Source organism: Grampus griseus, assembly GCF_964374135.1.
Source record: "Grampus griseus genome assembly, chromosome: 12".
NCBI lineage: Eukaryota > Metazoa > Chordata > Mammalia > Artiodactyla > Delphinidae > Grampus > Grampus griseus.
The window spans coordinates 11,481,727-11,499,070 of record NC_139006.1 but is presented as its reverse complement, the minus strand read 5'-3'; the positions used below and the strand labels follow the sequence as shown (position 1 = coordinate 11,499,070).

At 48.0% G+C, this 17,344-nt stretch overlaps 1 protein-coding gene across 1 annotated transcript in view; it reads right to left on the bottom strand.

The window, feature by feature from the left end:
* The window catches only part of KSR2 (kinase suppressor of ras 2), a gene marked incomplete at both ends in the record, with an annotated part of 397,529 nt that overhangs the window by 78,166 nt on the left and 302,019 nt on the right, over positions 1-17,344 (bottom strand). The window contains 2 exons of the mRNA XM_082668163.1: positions 4,610-4,728; positions 7,599-7,666. Of these exons, the coding sequence (XP_082524289.1) occupies positions 4,610-4,728; positions 7,599-7,666 (187 nt within the window). The remainder of the gene's footprint in view (positions 1-4,609; positions 4,729-7,598; positions 7,667-17,344) is intronic.

Genomic DNA, 17,344 nt, shown 5'->3' with positions numbered 1-17,344 from the left:
CGAGAGGAGAGGATGGGGAGACCGGTCAACAGCACCAGACCAGAGGGCACCCACAAATAGCTGAGCCACCGTCATGATGGGGGGCCAGAACAGTGACCCATGGTCTTGCTGAGGGTCCAAGCAGCTGGCCTGAGCACAAGCCTGTCCTCCATGTCCAGTTTCATGAGACCTAGTTCCTCAACTGTAATTCCCCTTTCTCTTCTTGCCCCGTGTCCATCCTTCCCATAGACAACTCCCTGTGCTGAGCTGGTCGAGGTGAGCCTGTTCCTTGCAACCAACTGTAAAGGAGAGCCAGCACGTAGCCACTTCATAGCCTGAGAAAACCATTATTCAAAAAGAGTCATGTACTACAATGTTCATTGCAGTTCTATTTACAATAGCCCAGAGATGGAAACAACCTAAGTGCCCATCATCGGATGAATGGATAAAGAAGATGTGGCACATATATACAATGGAATGTTACTCAGCCATAAAAAGAAACGAAATTGAGCTATTTGTAATGAGGTGGATGGACCTGGAGTCTGTCATACAGAGTGAAGTAAGTCAGAAAGAGAAAGACAAATACCGTATGCTAACACATATATATGGAATCTAAGGAAAAAAAATGTCATGAAGAACCTAGGGGTAAGACAGGAATAAAGACACAGACCTACTGGAGAACGGACTTGAGGATATGGGGAGGGGGAAGGGTAAGCTGGGACGAAGTGAGAGAGAGGCATGGACATATATACACTAACAAATGTAAAATAGCTAGCTAGTGGGAAGCAGCCACATAGCACAGGGAGATCAGCTCGGTGATTTGTGACCACCTAGAGGGGTGGGATAGGGAGGGTGGGAGGGAGGGAGATGCAAGAGGGAAGAGATATGGGAACATATGTATATGTATAACTGATTCACTTTGTTATAAAGCAGAAACTAACACACCATTGTAAAGCAATTATACTCCAATAAAGATGTAAAAAAAAAAAAAAAAAAAAGCTTCCCTGCAGTGGGCAGACCTTCGGCTCCGGACACCCCTGCAGGTGGGACCTTTGGTGCCTTGGTGCGGAAGCACAAACACTGTAGACTGTTCCCCTCAGGAGCGGCAGGTGCTGCTGCTGCTTCTCCTCCATCCTCCCCACCCTCCTCCTTCCTCTTCTTTCTTCTTCCTGTTCTTGCTTCTCCTCCCTCTTCCTCTTTCTCCTCTTCCCCCTCCTCCTCGTCTGTCTTCTTCATCACCAAGCTCTGCCATGGCCTGAGGATCCAGTGTTGGGACTAAACTCCTGACATATAACACACGGCATCAACTCCTCTCCACAACTCCAATACCATCTACTGTTATAATGCCCACTTTACAGAGGGGAAAGCAAAGGCGGAAGGATCTTGCTCTGGTCACAGAGCATATGAAGAAACTGAGTTTCAAGCCCAGACCTTCTGACTCCAAAATGCACACTCAAATCATTTTGCTGGGTGAACAAGCTGGGCTCTTATGAACCTGGACTGACAGAGCTAGACAAGAGAAGAGACAGAGAGCAATGAAAAGGAAATCTGCAGATCAAATTGGCTCAGAAATCTATTGCACTAACCACATCATCGCCTGACAGAAAGAATCTGCGTGAAGCCAGTGAGAAGAGAAAGAGGGGAAACAATAACCCAGCTCTCTGATAGCTCCTGTCCACCTTCATGTCAAAGCCACTTTCTAAATAGAGGTTAATTTATTTCTCTTATCAAATGCTCCTGCTGGCAGACAAGCAGAACAATGTCACAGTCACCGATCTGTCTGTCCCATCTGACACCAAGAGGCTCGTTGCGTCTGTAAAGCCAGAGAGAAAGGTCTCGAGACGGCTCTGAGCCATTCGCCCCTCAAGAGGTCACAAAGGACAGGATGGTTATAGGTGTGCCCGGTTACTTCCCAGGAGCCTCACCATTCAAGCCCCTTAAGCACCCCAGCCCCAGCGGCGGGGAGACCTACATCTTTCACAAATAACAAAGGAAAAGCAGACTCAGCCGGACATTATTATTGGAAGCCCAAGATTTAAGCTGATAAAAATAACTAGAATCTCCTGTGTGCTTGCCATGTGCCAGGAACCTCTCTTAAGTGCTTTATGTTGATTATTTCATTTCATCCCCACAATAACTCTCTGGGGTTCGTGCTCTGTTTGCTTACCGGGGACATTTTCAAAAACGGTCACAAATTCCTTGGATTCTTCCCATTGACAAGTGAGATCACGCCTCCTCCCCTTAATTCTGAGTAGGCTTGTGACTGCTTCCATCGGTAGAGTGCAGCAGAACTGACACTGCCAGCCCTTGGCTAGAGACAAGCCAAGACAATGCACGGGCTTTTATATTGCTAGGTTATAAAAAGCCTTTGCAGCTTCCACCTTGTTTGCTAGGACAGTTGCTGTTCGAGCCCTGAGGTGCCATGTAAGAAGCCTGACTGCCCTGAAGCAGCCATATTGTGAGGAAGCCCAAGCCACAAGGCAAGACCACATGTAGTTGCCCCCGATGAGTCTCTGTTGAGCTCAGCCTTTGACTCATCCCAGCACCAGATATGTGAGTGAAGGAGCCTCTCGATCAGGGGTTGGCCAACTTTTTCTTGAAATGGCTAAACCATCCTGTGGTTTAGGCTCTGTGAGCCAAGCGGTCTTTGTTGTAACTACTCAATTCTGCCCTTGAAGCATGAAAGCAGCCATAGAAAATATGGGTGTGGCTTGTGCCAGTATAATTTATTTCCCAAAAACAGGCAGCGGGCTAGATTTGGCCTGTAAACCATAGTCTGCCAATCCCTGTTCTGGATGATTCCAGTCCCCAGCTGCGTGAGCTTTTCGCAGCTGGACATCATGAAGCAGAGACAAACCATCCCCACTGTACCCCTTTCCCAATCCCTGACCCTGATCCCCATGAGCATAATTAAAGAGCTGTTGGTGTCCATCACTAAGTTTGAGGTCGTTTGTTTATACAGCAGTGGGTAACTGGAACACGCCCATTTTACACACAGGAAAGCTGAGGCTCAGCGAGAGGTTCAGTTACTTGCCCGGAGTCTCAGAGTGAGTAAGTGGAGGCCCCAAGACTGGCTGCCAGGTCTGCCTGACTTCAGGGGCCAAGCTGCATCATCAAGTCCTGAGACAATGCCACAAGGAGACAGATGGTGAATGACTGAGATCCAGTAGTAAGAACGGTGGGTGACAGCATGAGAGAGAAAGGACATATGGGCTTTGTTGGGGAGGTCTGGAAAGGGAGGTCGGAGATGGAGGAAGGGACCAAATTGTGCATGGCCTTGCAGGCTGCAGTGAGGAGTATGATTTGTTTCCTCCACGCAACAGAAAGTCACGGGATGGTTTTTAAGCAGAGGGTGGTGTGATTCAAATTACATTCATTAAGAATCACTCTGTCGTGGGGAGGGGGAAGGGGAGGCTGGGACGAAGTGAGAGTGGCATGGACATATATACACTACCAAATGTCAAATAGATAGCTGGTGGGAAGCAGCTGCATAGCACAGGGAGATCAGCTCGGTGCTTTGTGACCACCTGTGGGGGGGGATTAGGGAGGATGGGAGGGCAATGCAAGAGGGAGGAGATATGGGGATATATGTATATGTATAGCTGATTCACTTTGTTATACAGCAGAAATTAACACACCCTTGTAAAGCAATTATACTCCAATAAAGATGTTAAAAAAAAAGTAAGAAAAAAAAAAGAATCATTCTGGCTGCTGTGTGGAGAGTGGATCAGGGAGGGAGAAAGGCCCTCTCCAGCCTTATGCAGAGAAGGGAGAGTATGCCTTGCCGGCGAGAGGTCACACGGCCACCATGACACTCATCTGGGTCCTGAACACAGGCTGGTGACTTCCCACACGCTTGGATTGACCCGCATTTTATCCACCTTCCAGACAGTGCACGGAGGCACCGTAGGGCTTGAGAAATCACCTGTTGGCTTATGTTACCTTCGCTCCTTCTGTGAGGTTGGAAGTGTCCCTGGGATCGCTTTGGTGCTCTTCCACCAACAGACCAAACAAAGGACATGGAAATCACACTGGAAGTTTCCAGGCCACATTGGCAAGAAAGAGGCACAGAGAAGCCCGCTGCTGACCACCGTCTGAGGACCAGCCTGAAGCCGACCAGGCTAGCTAGGGCTCGGAGCCTGTGGTCCCCACACAGATCCATCCACCCGGTCTCCAGCAGGAGCTCAGAAACAGACTCTTGTCCCTTGGTGGCTGGATTCAACAGATGCGTGAGAAAGCACAGAACCACCTGCGAAGCTCATCCTGGCAAACGATGAAACATCTCAGAGGAAAGAGGGCGGAGTCTGCACCACGAAGGACCCCCTCTCAGGCTCTCCTCCCATCCCTACTGTGCCCCCGTCAACACGCTCCTTCGTTCTCATTGCCAGGTGCCCTCTCTCTAAATTGGGTAGATTTCTGGCACACTCACTCTGCACTGATGGCTGGATGCCCCCCAGACATTTCTAGACACAAACCACACAGAATGAGGAGAGCCTAGGTGGGCTGGGAAGTAAGGGCAGTGCTCCCAGATCAATCTGCCGAGTCCTGTTCAAGAACCTTCCTCCCTCCTGCCCCTTGTCTGGCAGCGGCAGCCCCAGCATGCCCCTTCCCAACAGAACTCCAGTCTCACCTTGTTGATTTTGTTGGTTTTAGGGAGCGTCTGGCTGATGTGCAGGTCCGAATACCGGGGTGGCTTTCGTAGAGGGTTGTTGATGTCACACGGAACGGACTCTGTCCGGACTAACCTTGCTGGATCCGTAGGGGTAAAAACAGTGATGTGGGAATTTAAGTACCGCTTTTGCTCTGTACTGTCACGTCAGGAGAGCAGAGCTCTGACCCCACCTCAAAGGCCCACCCCCAAGACTGGAAGGGAATTCCCTAAAAATGATAGTCACTGTGTTATGTCATGATACTGGGACACTTTTCCCACTATCTGTGTTCTCTGTGGTTTCTAAAATGTTTGTGTTGTCGATATATGGCTTTTGACGATGAAAAATTATTACAATGAAACTGAAGCTATCGGAGTTTTTTTCTCCAATACCACAATTGTTTCACATTGGCGTTCATTTCAGAATTAAACCTCCTTTGAAAGACAAGCGGCTCCTGATTTCTCAGGGGCTGTCATCAGTCAACAAGCTCATTGTGGCCATCTGTCCCTCCCGCATCTAAGCTGGGTGTGAGGATCATCTTGGGCCGCCTGTGGGATTTCTCAGGCCCGAGCAGTCTGTAGCAGGTCAAAATACATCTGTGCTAAACAAGGTCACCATGGATCCCTGAAGGAAAGTCTCAGCTTCCCAGCTTCCCCTTTGCATCATCCCTAAAGGCACAAAGCTGGGCACACAGGCGATGCTAAATAAATGTGTCCTGATCCAAACCACATCACCTGAGCCCCTCTCCCTGTTACTTACTATTTACAGGGACCACTGGGAGGGGCAGAGCAAGAAGCTTGCATTCAAATGTGATGCCTGGTAATGTTACTTGTTAGCTGTTTTTTATTGTGGGGCTGGGGGTGTTCGTGGAAAAGTTAAAGCTTTGGACTGACCCAGGGGTTTAATTTCTCTCTTAAGCCTGGGCTCCCATCACCATGGAAACCAACTATATTTTCAACTTCCTACCAAAGGGGGGTGGGTAGAACAAGAAGCTGGTGGACCTCTGGCAAGTTCCGTTTGCTTCGTGTGTACAGGGGCCTGCCGCCTTTGAGTAAAGGGGGCATCCTGAAGGTGGGTGGGAGGGAGCCCTTCTTCCGATGTCAATGTCTGAGAGTGGGTCGCTTCCCAGCAGGCTGGTCCTGGTCTCCATGCGGGAGTCGGGCTCCAGCAGAGACCACAGTGGAGGGGAGTCCGGTGGGAGGCGATTTCCTCGACAAGGTTGACCCAAGACAAGGGCTCAGGAGTGGTGAGAATTCAGGTTTAAAATAGCCTCACGGCGTGTATACAGTTGTTCAAGGAACAGATGGTTCTTAATTAAGGATATGAGGTGGGAAGGGGCAAGAGAAAGGAGCTGAAGACTTTTCCTTCTCTTGCAATCTTCTCTCCTCGTGGAGGAAAGCGATGCAAAGATCATCGAAAACCGATGGCCCGTTGGCTCTGGAAGACGTGCCAGCACTTTTTGACAGCAATCTACCTCCTTCTTTAAGTTTCCGTTGGGTTCATTCAAGACCAGGGTAGAGTCCCCTGAGCCTACACTGACCCGAGGCCGGAAGGGCTGGGAGGGGTGGCGGAGGACGAGGATTAGCGAGTTGTATTCCCCAAAGTTGGCACTAGGCCTCCATCCAACCTATAGGTGGGGGGTGGCAGGGAGGACGCCAGCAAGAATTTTAACAATCTTAACAAGTTGTTAACATTTAAAAATAAGTATACGGCACATGAAACTATTGGGGCTTTTCTTTGAAACATGAGAAACGGTACGATGCAGGTCCACACTGCTGGAGTGGCCATCCTCTCTGGACGGCGCCTGGCTCTCTCTCCACTTTGCACGGCCCCGCCTGGCCAGCGGCTCTCATTTAGGGTACGTGGCAGGCATCTGAGTTTGCAGCTTCTCCTCTAGAGCAGTGCTTCTTTAAAGCGTAGAGAAGTTGCCAGTAGAAGCTGTTTAAAATGCACGATCTGGAGTGAGGCCAGAAGTTGTGCATTTCTAACAAGCTCCCGGGCGATTCCCGTGTTGCCGCTGGCCCACATACCACCACTGCAAGAGCAAGCGTCTGCACTAGTGACGTCCAGTAGAACTTTCTGCAATGATGAATGTGTTCTGTATCTGTACTCTCCAGTATGGAGCCCCTGAAATGTGGCTGGTGTGACAGAGTAACTACGTTTTAATTTTTATTTCATTGTAATACATCTAAATTTAAATAGCCAGATATGGCTGGTAGCTACTGTATTGAACAGCACAGGCCTACAGGATCCTCCGGTGGATGAAGTGCAGTGTGGATAATGGAGTCTGGGAATAACTACCCCACAGGCCAAGAACTGGGGGAACTATTTTGAAAGCTGGAATGTGAGGCCTCCAACTGAATCCCTAGCAGACAGGGAAAAGCCTTTCCTTCTCATTAAACTGGTCTTGCTCTTGCCTGGTAGGAGGCTGGTAGTGGCTTCCCAGAGGTAGCAGCTGGCTCCCTGCCTAGACAGGTTGGCCCAGACACTCCCAGGGCCCCAGGAGATGGAACACAGATGGCCCAAACCAACAGGCCCGAGCAAGCCCCCTCCCTATGCCTACTTCTGCAGGGCCAAATGACCGAGTCTGAAGAGCACATAATGGAAAAACACTCAGCTAGGACTCTTTTCAAGTGGGAAGGGAAAGGAATGGGATTGGGGGAAAGAGAGGAGAGTAAAAATTAGGAAAGAGGACACGAATGAGAGAAAAAGACTTAGGGAGGGGTCGATGAATCTGGGGGCTAAAGGATCAGAGAGACCAGAATGGGGACAAAGAATAGGGAGAACAGGCATGGGAGGTGGATTAAAGAGACAGACGTCGGGAGGAAGGGTGTCAGAGGGAAAGAAATGAGACAGGCAAGGATCAAGGGTCAAGGGGTATCCAGAGGTGAGCTGGATGGGACCGCTATCTCAGAAGGCCTGCAGGAGCCCCCCCGCCCAACCCCAGGGCAGAAAGTGTTAAATACTTACCTCCTCGCTGGATGATCAGGAGATGACAGGGTGGGGCTTCTTTGGTGCATTTGTTGTGGCACTTTAACCTGAGAGAGAGAAAGAGCGAGAAGGATGGATGGACGGATAGATGGATGAATGGATGGATGTTTAGATGGACTGGTGGATGGATGGATGGGTGGATGGATGGGTAGATGGATGGGTGGGTGGATGTATGGTTGGGTAGATGGATGGGTGGATGGGACACACCAATGGTTCAGAAAGTTCTGGGCACTGTGGATACCAAGACATGAGACGAGACAGGGCAGCTACTGCAAAGGCATACCCTTGGAACCTAGGAACTTAACTCTGGAGAGAGTTTGCTGCCATCCCACACTCACGGGTCAGTCCTGGGTCGTCCAAGAGTTGGTAGCAACTGTCTCACCAACAGTGCCCACTTGGACTTCATGCTTTGAAAGACATTGTTATCTATCAGTCTATGTTCATCATCATCATCGTCATCCTTCAGTCCTAATAATCATCACCAACTTACTCGAAGACTCATTTGCCAGGCACTGCACTAACAGTCTATAGACGCTATATCATTAGATCTTTATAACACCGTCATGAAATAGGTATTATTATTCTTCCCATTTTACAGATGGAAAAACTGAAATTAACTGACTTGTCCTGGCAGAAACCCTGGGTCAGTGGTGCCAGAGGTGGCATCATTTTTTCTTAAAGGCTCATGCTATAGGAGACAGCCAACCAAGGCTTCCAATTAGGATGAGATCAGTAACAGGTATTAAGTTTTAGAGGTATTAAGTTTAAGAGTTTAGAGTCAAAATGTCTTCCTTTGAGACAAATCCAAGATGTCACCTTGCTCGTCCCCATACCGTTGTCAGACTTCAAAAGGGTACTGTGACCTTGCTCTATCCTTTTCTTTTGGAATTTTACATCTGCAGGGTGGATACACACTGCAGCAGGTGCTGTCAGTGCTCCATGCATATCCTTTTGGATTTCCTTACTATTTCTGTGTGCACCAGCTTAACTTCCAATGGCCAACATCTTTGCCAGAAGGCTACCCTCAGCCTGCTTAGGGGTTTATTATCAAAGTACTCTACACAGAGAAGTGGGACCTTTAGATGTGTCCTCCACTCTCTTCCCCTCTAGGGATTTGACAGATATCTTTAATGGAATGGTTTGGACGCCCAGACATGGACTTGACATTGACTCAGTTAGTCTAGTTCAGTGGTTCTCAAAGTGGAGTCTCCAGACTAGCAGCAGAAGCACCAGGTGAGAACTTTCCAGAAATGCAACTTCCAGGGCTCCAGCCCAGATGTGATGGATCAGAGACTCTGGAGCTGAGATGCAGTGGCCTGCTTTACCAAGCCCTCCAGATGCGTCTGACGGTAGGTGCTGAGGCATGAGAACCACTGGTCTAGTTGATGGCTTTGGAATGTCTGTGCACATTTCCCCAATTTTCCTTGTGTTCAGTCTTTTATGGCCCTATCAGGGCCCTGAATTCCTCTATGATATGGAAAACTTAGATCTGGGGCTCCCAGGGGTGCAGGGGGGAAGCCAGGAGGGATGTGGGCAGCATGAAACAATCGCATAGTGAGAACGTTAGTCCATCTCAATTCTCCTTCACGCTGACTGCACCAGGGGGGTTTCTTGTGCTAAGACGTCTTTACGTCTCTCTGCCACGTGCTAACCCCAGATCTGGACAGGCAGCAGTATTCACAGGGAATTGAATAAATTTATTTTTCCACTTGGATGTCTATTTATTTCTGGTCCCCTTATTTTAATGGCAAGTGATGTTGATTCTCCATTCATGATTATAAGATCCATCTTCACCTGTAAATAAATTTGCTTTAAGTGAAAAAGGCTACAAATGGTCCATGAATAAATGTAGGGATGCTATATGAACAGGACAAAATCAAGACAGGGTGGTGAGTGAATGGCTGAGTTAGGCTGGGAAAAGTTGGCTGAGACAATGTGGAATCTTCAAAAAAGAGGTGACAGCTCTTGGCACCCGAAGTCTAAGAGGGCTGGAAACATTAGGAGGTACCCTTGGTCACAAACGTCATGAAGACCACGTGACTCTGAAAAAAACAAGAGCTAACACTTATGCAGTGCTTCCAATGTACCAGGCAATGCTCTCAGTGCTTTACACGATTTACTTAATCCTTGTAACAGCCCTAAAAAGGAGGAACTTTTGTTATCCCCATTTTACAGAATAAGAAACTGAGGCTCAGCAAATTTGGATAACTTGCCCAAGGTCGACTAGTCAGTAAGAGGTCCCAAGTCCAGCTCTAGCTCTGTTAGATGCCTCCAAAGCCTCCATTCTTCTTGCTTTACATCTTGGGGGTGGAGGTGAGTAAAGGGGAAGGTTCCTGTGGTCTATAAGCAGCTGAGTCAAAATGTCCCTTTTTTTGAGCCTGTCACCTTGCTCTTCCCCCTACAGTCGCCTGACTTCACAAGGCAATAAAAATCCCACGTTACTGCAAACTGGCTTTGTCTTTTTCTTTTCTAAGGCCCCCAGACTCAGACCTATAGAGAAGGGAAGACCTGCTGAGTGTGAAATTAGCCTTTAATTCATTCTACATACACTTAAACTGGGTCTACTGGACCCCAGGTCCTGGGGACACAATGATCACCCAGATGAAGCCGCTATGTTTATGGGGAGGGTTAATAAACACATAAACAAGTATCAGATAATCGCCTGTGTGGTAAGATGGTGAACAAAATAATACAGGGAAATGGGATGGAGATTGACAGGAGTGGGAGGGGGAAGGGCTCCAGTGGCACAAAGGTTGGGGTGCAAAATCAAGCCTCGTGGGTTCAGGGGTCAGAAGTTAAAGGCTGATGAGGCTGAAGTGAAGAGAACCAGAGTGGAGGGAAGACTTGAGGAAGGGGAGGTGGGCAGGACCCCGGGGCCCCAGCAAGGAGTCTGTATTTGATTCTACAAACACCGGGAAGCCTCTGGAGGAATTGGATGACTGTGACTCGGTCAGACGGACGTTTGGGAAGCCCTGGTTGGGGAGACTGCTGACGCCAAGTGATAGCTGAACCAAGAACCGTGTGCACTCTTTCCTGCTTGAACTAGCTCAATTCCACCAGGAAGCTTCCAGAAAGAGACTGCTCCTTTCTGCCAGCCCCACCTAGGAGTCTCCTTGAACAATCCCAGCTGGAAGCTGACGAGCAGTGTGAAGCAGCCCGTTCCCAATTGTGGGCAGCACCGCAGAGTGAGGGCAAGCAGCTGAACGTCACCTTCGGACCACATCCGTATCAGGACAAGGCAGCCGAGACCACCAGTGACCTCAGCCGTCTCCTGCCTCCCCCTGGCCTTTTCCTCTCTGTCTCTCACAGTAAGGGAGCAGCCCTCCTGCACTCTGGCTGAAGGGTGGGCGATGGAACTCTCATCCTCCCAGCCAGGGCTTCAGAGGGCAGCGCCAGGCTCTGGAGCACAGCCACTGCCCTTGCAGACACCCCAACAGAGCGCTCTCCGATGCCCGGACACAAACTTGGCACAGAGGTTCACATGTCTAGAACTAGAACTGGAACCCACACATCCAGGACCTGCTGATCCAGCCAGCAGGATTAGCTTAGAGCTGAAGTCACCCAGACCCTGGAGGGGAGGCGGTACAGGGACTGAGGCCAGACTTGTGTGTGTCCCACTTACAAAGAATCATTTTTCCAGCAGGAAACACGCATGATTCCACCCCAGTTAGACTTTTCCTTTTCACTGCCCATGAAAGAAAAGAGCTACTAGCACGCAATTTATCGGTAAACCACCTGCTTCAGAATCAGATTCCCAAGGCATACCCTCTCGGGTTCCGACTCAGAAAGTGCTGGGAATGTGAGTTTTCAGCAAGTGCACGCCACGGCTCAAGGACCACAGTAGAAGAAGGATACATTCTACTTCCCAGATGAGAGGTGTCTGGATGCCTAAACCTTCCAGAAGGCAGGCTCCTCCCCGCTCCACACCCCCACCAAAAAATAAATAAATAAAAGGAAGTGGTATCAGGATAATATACAGAAGAAATCTGAGTTCAAAGCCTGACACCACTTCCTGGCTGTGACAAGCTGGGGAAGTCACTGACTCACTCTGAGCCTCAGTTTCCTCATCTGTAAAGTGGGGACAACCTAAATGTCTATCGACAGGCGAATGGATAAAGATGTGGCACATATATACAATGGAATATTACTCAGCCATAAAAAAGTAACGAAACTGAGTTATTTGTAGTGAGGTGGATGGACCTAGAGTCTGTCATACAGAGTGAAGTAAGTCAGAAAGAGAAAAAGAAATACCGTATGCTAACACATATAATATATGGAATCTAGAAAAATGGTACTGATGAACCTAGTGGTAGGGCAGGAATAAAGATGCAGACGTTGAGAATGGACTTGAGGTCATGGGGGGGAAGGGGAGGCTGGGACGTAGTGAGAGAGTGGCATGCACATACATACACTACCAAATGTAAAACGGATGGCTGGTGGGAAGCTGCTGCATAGCGTGAGAGATCAGCTCGGTGCTTTGTGACGACCTGGAGGGGTGGGATAGGGAGGGTGGGAGGGAGACACAAGAGGGAGGGGATATGGGGATATATGTGTGCATATAGCTGATTCACTTTGTTGTACGGCAGAAAGTAACACAACATTGTGAACCAATAAAGAGGTATAAAAAAAAAAGTGGGGGGCTTCCCTGGTGGTGCAATGGTTGAGAGTCCGCCTGCTGATGCAGGGGACGCGGGTTCGTGCCCCGGTCCGGGAGGATCCCACATGCCACGGAGCGGCTGGGCCCGTGGGCCATGGCCACTGGGCCTGTGCGTCCGGAGCCTGTGCTCCACAGCGGGAGAGGCCACAGCAGTGGGAGGCCCGTGTACCGCAAAAAAAAAAAAAAAAAGTGGGGACAATCATAGCATCTGTCTCATAGGGTGGCAGAGGAGATTAGTGATACGACAGAAGTAAGGTGCCCAGGACAAGCACTTGAAGTTGCAGGTACTCTCGTTTTTATTGTGGGAGTTGTCGCTTTTACTGCTAGTTGATGCAGTGTTCCACAAGCCCCTAAGACCCTCTGCTGGAGGACTTTCTCTGGCTGGGAATGTGGGCTGGCTGGACTGCCTGGAGCCCTGAAAGAACTCTGGGTGGGAACTGGTTGATGGACCACCCAGTACCCTCTCCCTTGGGGTGTGTCGATGTGGGGCTGGACCCCAGGTGCCCATAGCCGTCACCCGCTCTTCCAGGACCCAGGACAGGCTGCCTTTCTTCCCCTCCCTGTCTCGCTCCCCTACTCCCCTGCTGGTGTGGCCCGGGATCACTTCTCAAAGAAACCATGTGCCCTCAAATCCCTGTCTCAAAGTCTGTAGAAACAGGGGAGCCCAACTAAGACACCACGATTATTAAAGGAGGTTCAGAACAGCGACGTGGTCTGTCCCAAAGTTCTCACACCAAAACCAAGTCCTCTGTTCCCTGTCCCTCATGTGTCCCTTGAGCCCAGGAGTTTGGTCCTCCTTGCGCTCCGTTCCACATGGAGGAAAAGGGAGGGGTGGGCAGGACACAGCTGACCACCCTGGACAAACCTCCATACCAGATGTGGTCCAGAGGAGCACCATGAGTTAGGATGGTGGCTCTGATCAACTCCAGGCACCAGGGAAAGGTCGTATGTGGTTCCAGAAGTGGTGAAAAGCCTGGGCTTCGGAATTCAGCCAACCTGAGCTTGAATCTACCCTTTCCAGACTAAGGGGGCATCCGTCTGCTTTGTTAGGTTCCGGGTTCCTCACCTGCAAAACTGCCATGAGGATCCAGTGAGAAAATGCCTAAGTGGTGCCCACCTGGGCAGCAAATAAGTCAGTGTCTCTGCGGGCAGGGCTAAGGCACACTTGAGGGCACACGGGGAATGCCATGCGAGCCTCAGACAGCTTGGAAACTTGGAAAGGGTTTATTTAAAACTTTCATGGAAAAGAGCTTAGTTTTTTCAAATTCAAAGGCTAACAGGATAAGCTTCAGTTATCAAGAAAAGTTGCTTATGTGGGATATCTCATTCTCCAAAGGAGCTGCTGGCCGAATGAGACATCCTCTCTGTCTGAAAAGTAAATATGTGAATTTATCTTGGGGGCAGGATCTGGGTCTTCCTCATCTTTGCAGCAACCTTCCCTACCCCGCCTTCAGTGCCTGGTCTGGTGGCTGGTGCATGATACATGCTGAACAGATATTGGAGAGGTGGAGGGAGAGAGGAGGAGAGAAAGAAAAAGGAAGGCAAGCCCAGCAGCAGGGAAAGCCCTTCGAATGTCCCTCGTGTGGGGCCCTTAATAGTCTCCATCAATTTTTTAAAACGATTTCTATTTCTTATAAATTGTATCCCTTGCAGAGTGTGAAGTGCAAACACGTCCCCTTCAGCATTCCCTTCCTTCTGCCCTCCTTCCTCCCCGACGGGGAGGTGGGGGACAGGGGTCTGACCACAGGCAAACTGGACTTCCATGGATCTTGCCTGGGAACCGCGGGGACAAACGGCCCCTTTTATGAGCAGCTCTGCCATTTTCTTAATGGATTCGTCCTGGCCCCCCAGCAGCCCCATGGAGCAGACGCAAGCCCGGAGACCGGTGTGAGGCTGGAATCAAGAAGGGTGGCCTTCCTGGAGGAGGGGCCCCCAAGACTCTTGCTGGTGAACACAGTCACATTCATTTCAAATGGTTCATGGGGGATTCTAACCAGTTTATGAAAAGTTTGCTCCAAGCAGCCCAAATCCCTGGTCCTTTCTCTCATCTCACACCAGCTCACGTTGCAACCCACCTGAGAAGGCACCGCCTTTCCTTCCGGAGTGCAAATGGGATGTTTTAAAAACCTGGCCCCCGATATCCAATTGAGGAAACGTTAAGCAAACACCAATTTGGGGCCAGGCGCTCTTACATAACCCTGTACAACTCTGAAGAACAATCCCGTGAGCAATGGATAATGCTGCACCCATGCCCGTTTTAAAGTCAAAAAGACTGAGGCTCAGGAAGCAGCCCAATCATACAGATAGTAAATGGCAGAGTCAGGATAACCATTCATTCACGCACGCAAAAAACATCATCACCTTCCTCCTCATGTCAGGTGCTGTGAGAGGCACTGGGGGTGTATAATAAAATAAGACAAGAATTCTTTCTTTAACAATCTTTCTTAGAATCATCTAGAAAGGAGTTTACTACCTAGGTGGGTATATAAAGCCATCTCTTGTCCTTTCAAACATGAACATCTTTCCACTCGTCCCATCACCTCGAAGTTGCCTCCTAATAAGAACATACATATTGATAATTACCTTAACTGTAAATGGATTAAATGCTCCAACCAAAAGACATAGACTGGCTGAATGGATACAAAAACAAGACCCGTATATATGCTGTCTACAAGAGACCCACTTCAGACCTAGGGACACATACAGACTGAAAGTGAGGGGATGGAAAAACATATTCCATGCAAATGGAAATCGAAAAACAGCTGGAGTAGCAATTCTCATATCAGACAAAATAGACTTTAAAATAAAGACTATTAGAAGAGACAAAGAAGGACACTACATAATGATCAAGGGATCGACCCAAGAAGAAGATATAACAATTGTAAATATTTATGCACCCAACATAGGAGCACATCAATACATAAGGCAAATACTAACAGCCATAAAAGGGGAAATCGAAAGTAACACATTCATAGTAGGGGACTTTTAACACCTCACTTTCACCAATGGACAGATCATCCAAAATGAAAATAAATACGGAAACACAAGCTTTAAATGACACATTAAACAAGATGGACTTAATTAATACTTATAGGACATTCCATCCAAAAACAACAGAATACACTTTCTTCTCAAGTGGTCATGGAATGTTCCCCAGGATAGATCATATCTTGGGTCACAAATCAAGCCTTGGTAAATTTAGGAAAATTGAAATCATATCAAGTATCTTTTCCAACCACGATGCTATGAGACTAGATATCAATTACAGGAAAAAAATCTGTAAAAAATACAAACACATGGAGGCTAAACAATACACTACTTAATAACCAAGAGGTCACTGAAGAAATCAAAGAGGAAATCAAAAAATACCTAGAAACAAATGACAATGAAAACATGATGACCCAAAACCTATGGATGCAGCAAAAGCAGTTCTAAGAGGGAAGTTTATAGCAATACAATCCTACCTTAAGAAATAAGAAACATCTCAAATAAACAATCTAACCTTACACCTAAAGCAATTAGAGAAAGAAGAACAAAAAAACCCCAAATTTAGCAGAAGGAAAGAAATCATAAAGATCAGATCAGAAATAAATGAAAAAGAAATGAAGGAAACAATAGCAAAGATCAATAAAACTAAAAGCTGGTTCTTTAAGAAGGTAAAAAAAATTGATAAACCACTAGCCAGACTCATCAAGAGAAAAGGGGAAAAGACTCAAATAAAAAGAATTAGAAATGAAAAAGGAGAAGTAACAACTGACACCGCAGAAATACAAAGAATCAAGAGAGATTACTACAAGCAACTATATGCCAATAAAATGGACAACCTGGAAGAAATGGACAAATTCTTAGAAAAGCACAACCTTCTGAGACTGAACCAGGAAGAAACAGAAAATATAAATAGACCAATCACAAGCACTGAAATTGAAACTGTGATTAAAAATCTTCCAACAAACAAAAGCCCAGGACCGGATGGCTTCAGAGGTGAATTCTATCAAACATTTAGAGAAGAGCTAACACCTATCCTTCTCAAACTCTTCCAAAATATAGCAGAGGGAGGAACACTCCCAAACTCATTCTACGAGGCCACCATCACCCTGATACCAAAACCAGACAAAGACGTCACAAAGAAAGAAAACTACAGGCCAATATCACTGATGAACATAGATGCAAAAATCCTCAACAAAATACTAGCAAACAGAATCCAACAACACATTAAAAGGATCATACACCATGACCAAGTGGGGTTTATCCCAGGAATGCAAGGATTCTTCAATATATGCAAATCAATCAATGTGATACACCACATTAACAAATTGAAAAATAAAAATCATATTAAAAAATTGCCTCCTAGAAATGATCCCATTTGGATTGGAACCAGGTTTCCAGAGTCTTGGGTTCGGAAGAACCACTTTCCCTCCAGAGGCTTCTTTTGAGATGTATTCCACCAGCTAGTATTTCCTGAGTACTTGCTATGTGTCAGGCATGGTGCTCGTCCTGGATGTATAAACAGTGAACAAAGCAGACACAGCCCTACCCTCAAATAGTTTAAAGTCTGGTCGGAGAGACACGCAGGTAAATAGACAAACACAATGTAGTATATTATATGGAATGATCGTGAAGGGCGGGGTATGGTACTTGGAACTGAGGGGAGTCAGGGAGGGCTTCCTGGAGAAAGTGATAACTGAGCTGAGCCTGGGGAGCTAGCAGAGTTGTGCAAGGAAGATCTAGGCTAAAGCACTAGGGTGCAAAGAATCCTCAGTGGGTGGGCACGTCTCCTGCTGATGGCTCAGAGAAGCTGGAGCTCCAGGCATAAGGAGGGAAGTGGTGAGGAGGGAGGAAGGAGAGGTAAACAAGGATAGTGCAGGGTCTCCTCGGGAGACTGTATTTTATCCTGAGAGCCAGGGGGAAGTAAGGAAGGGTTTTAAACAGGGAGGTGAAGGCTGGATAAGCATCTTGGAAAGACCCCCCTCTGGCAGCAGATACAATCACAGGGCAGCAAGTTCCCCTCTCAGGTTATCCTTCCCGCTCCCTGCCTCTGTGCGCCTTTTCCCACAACACTGCATTAAGT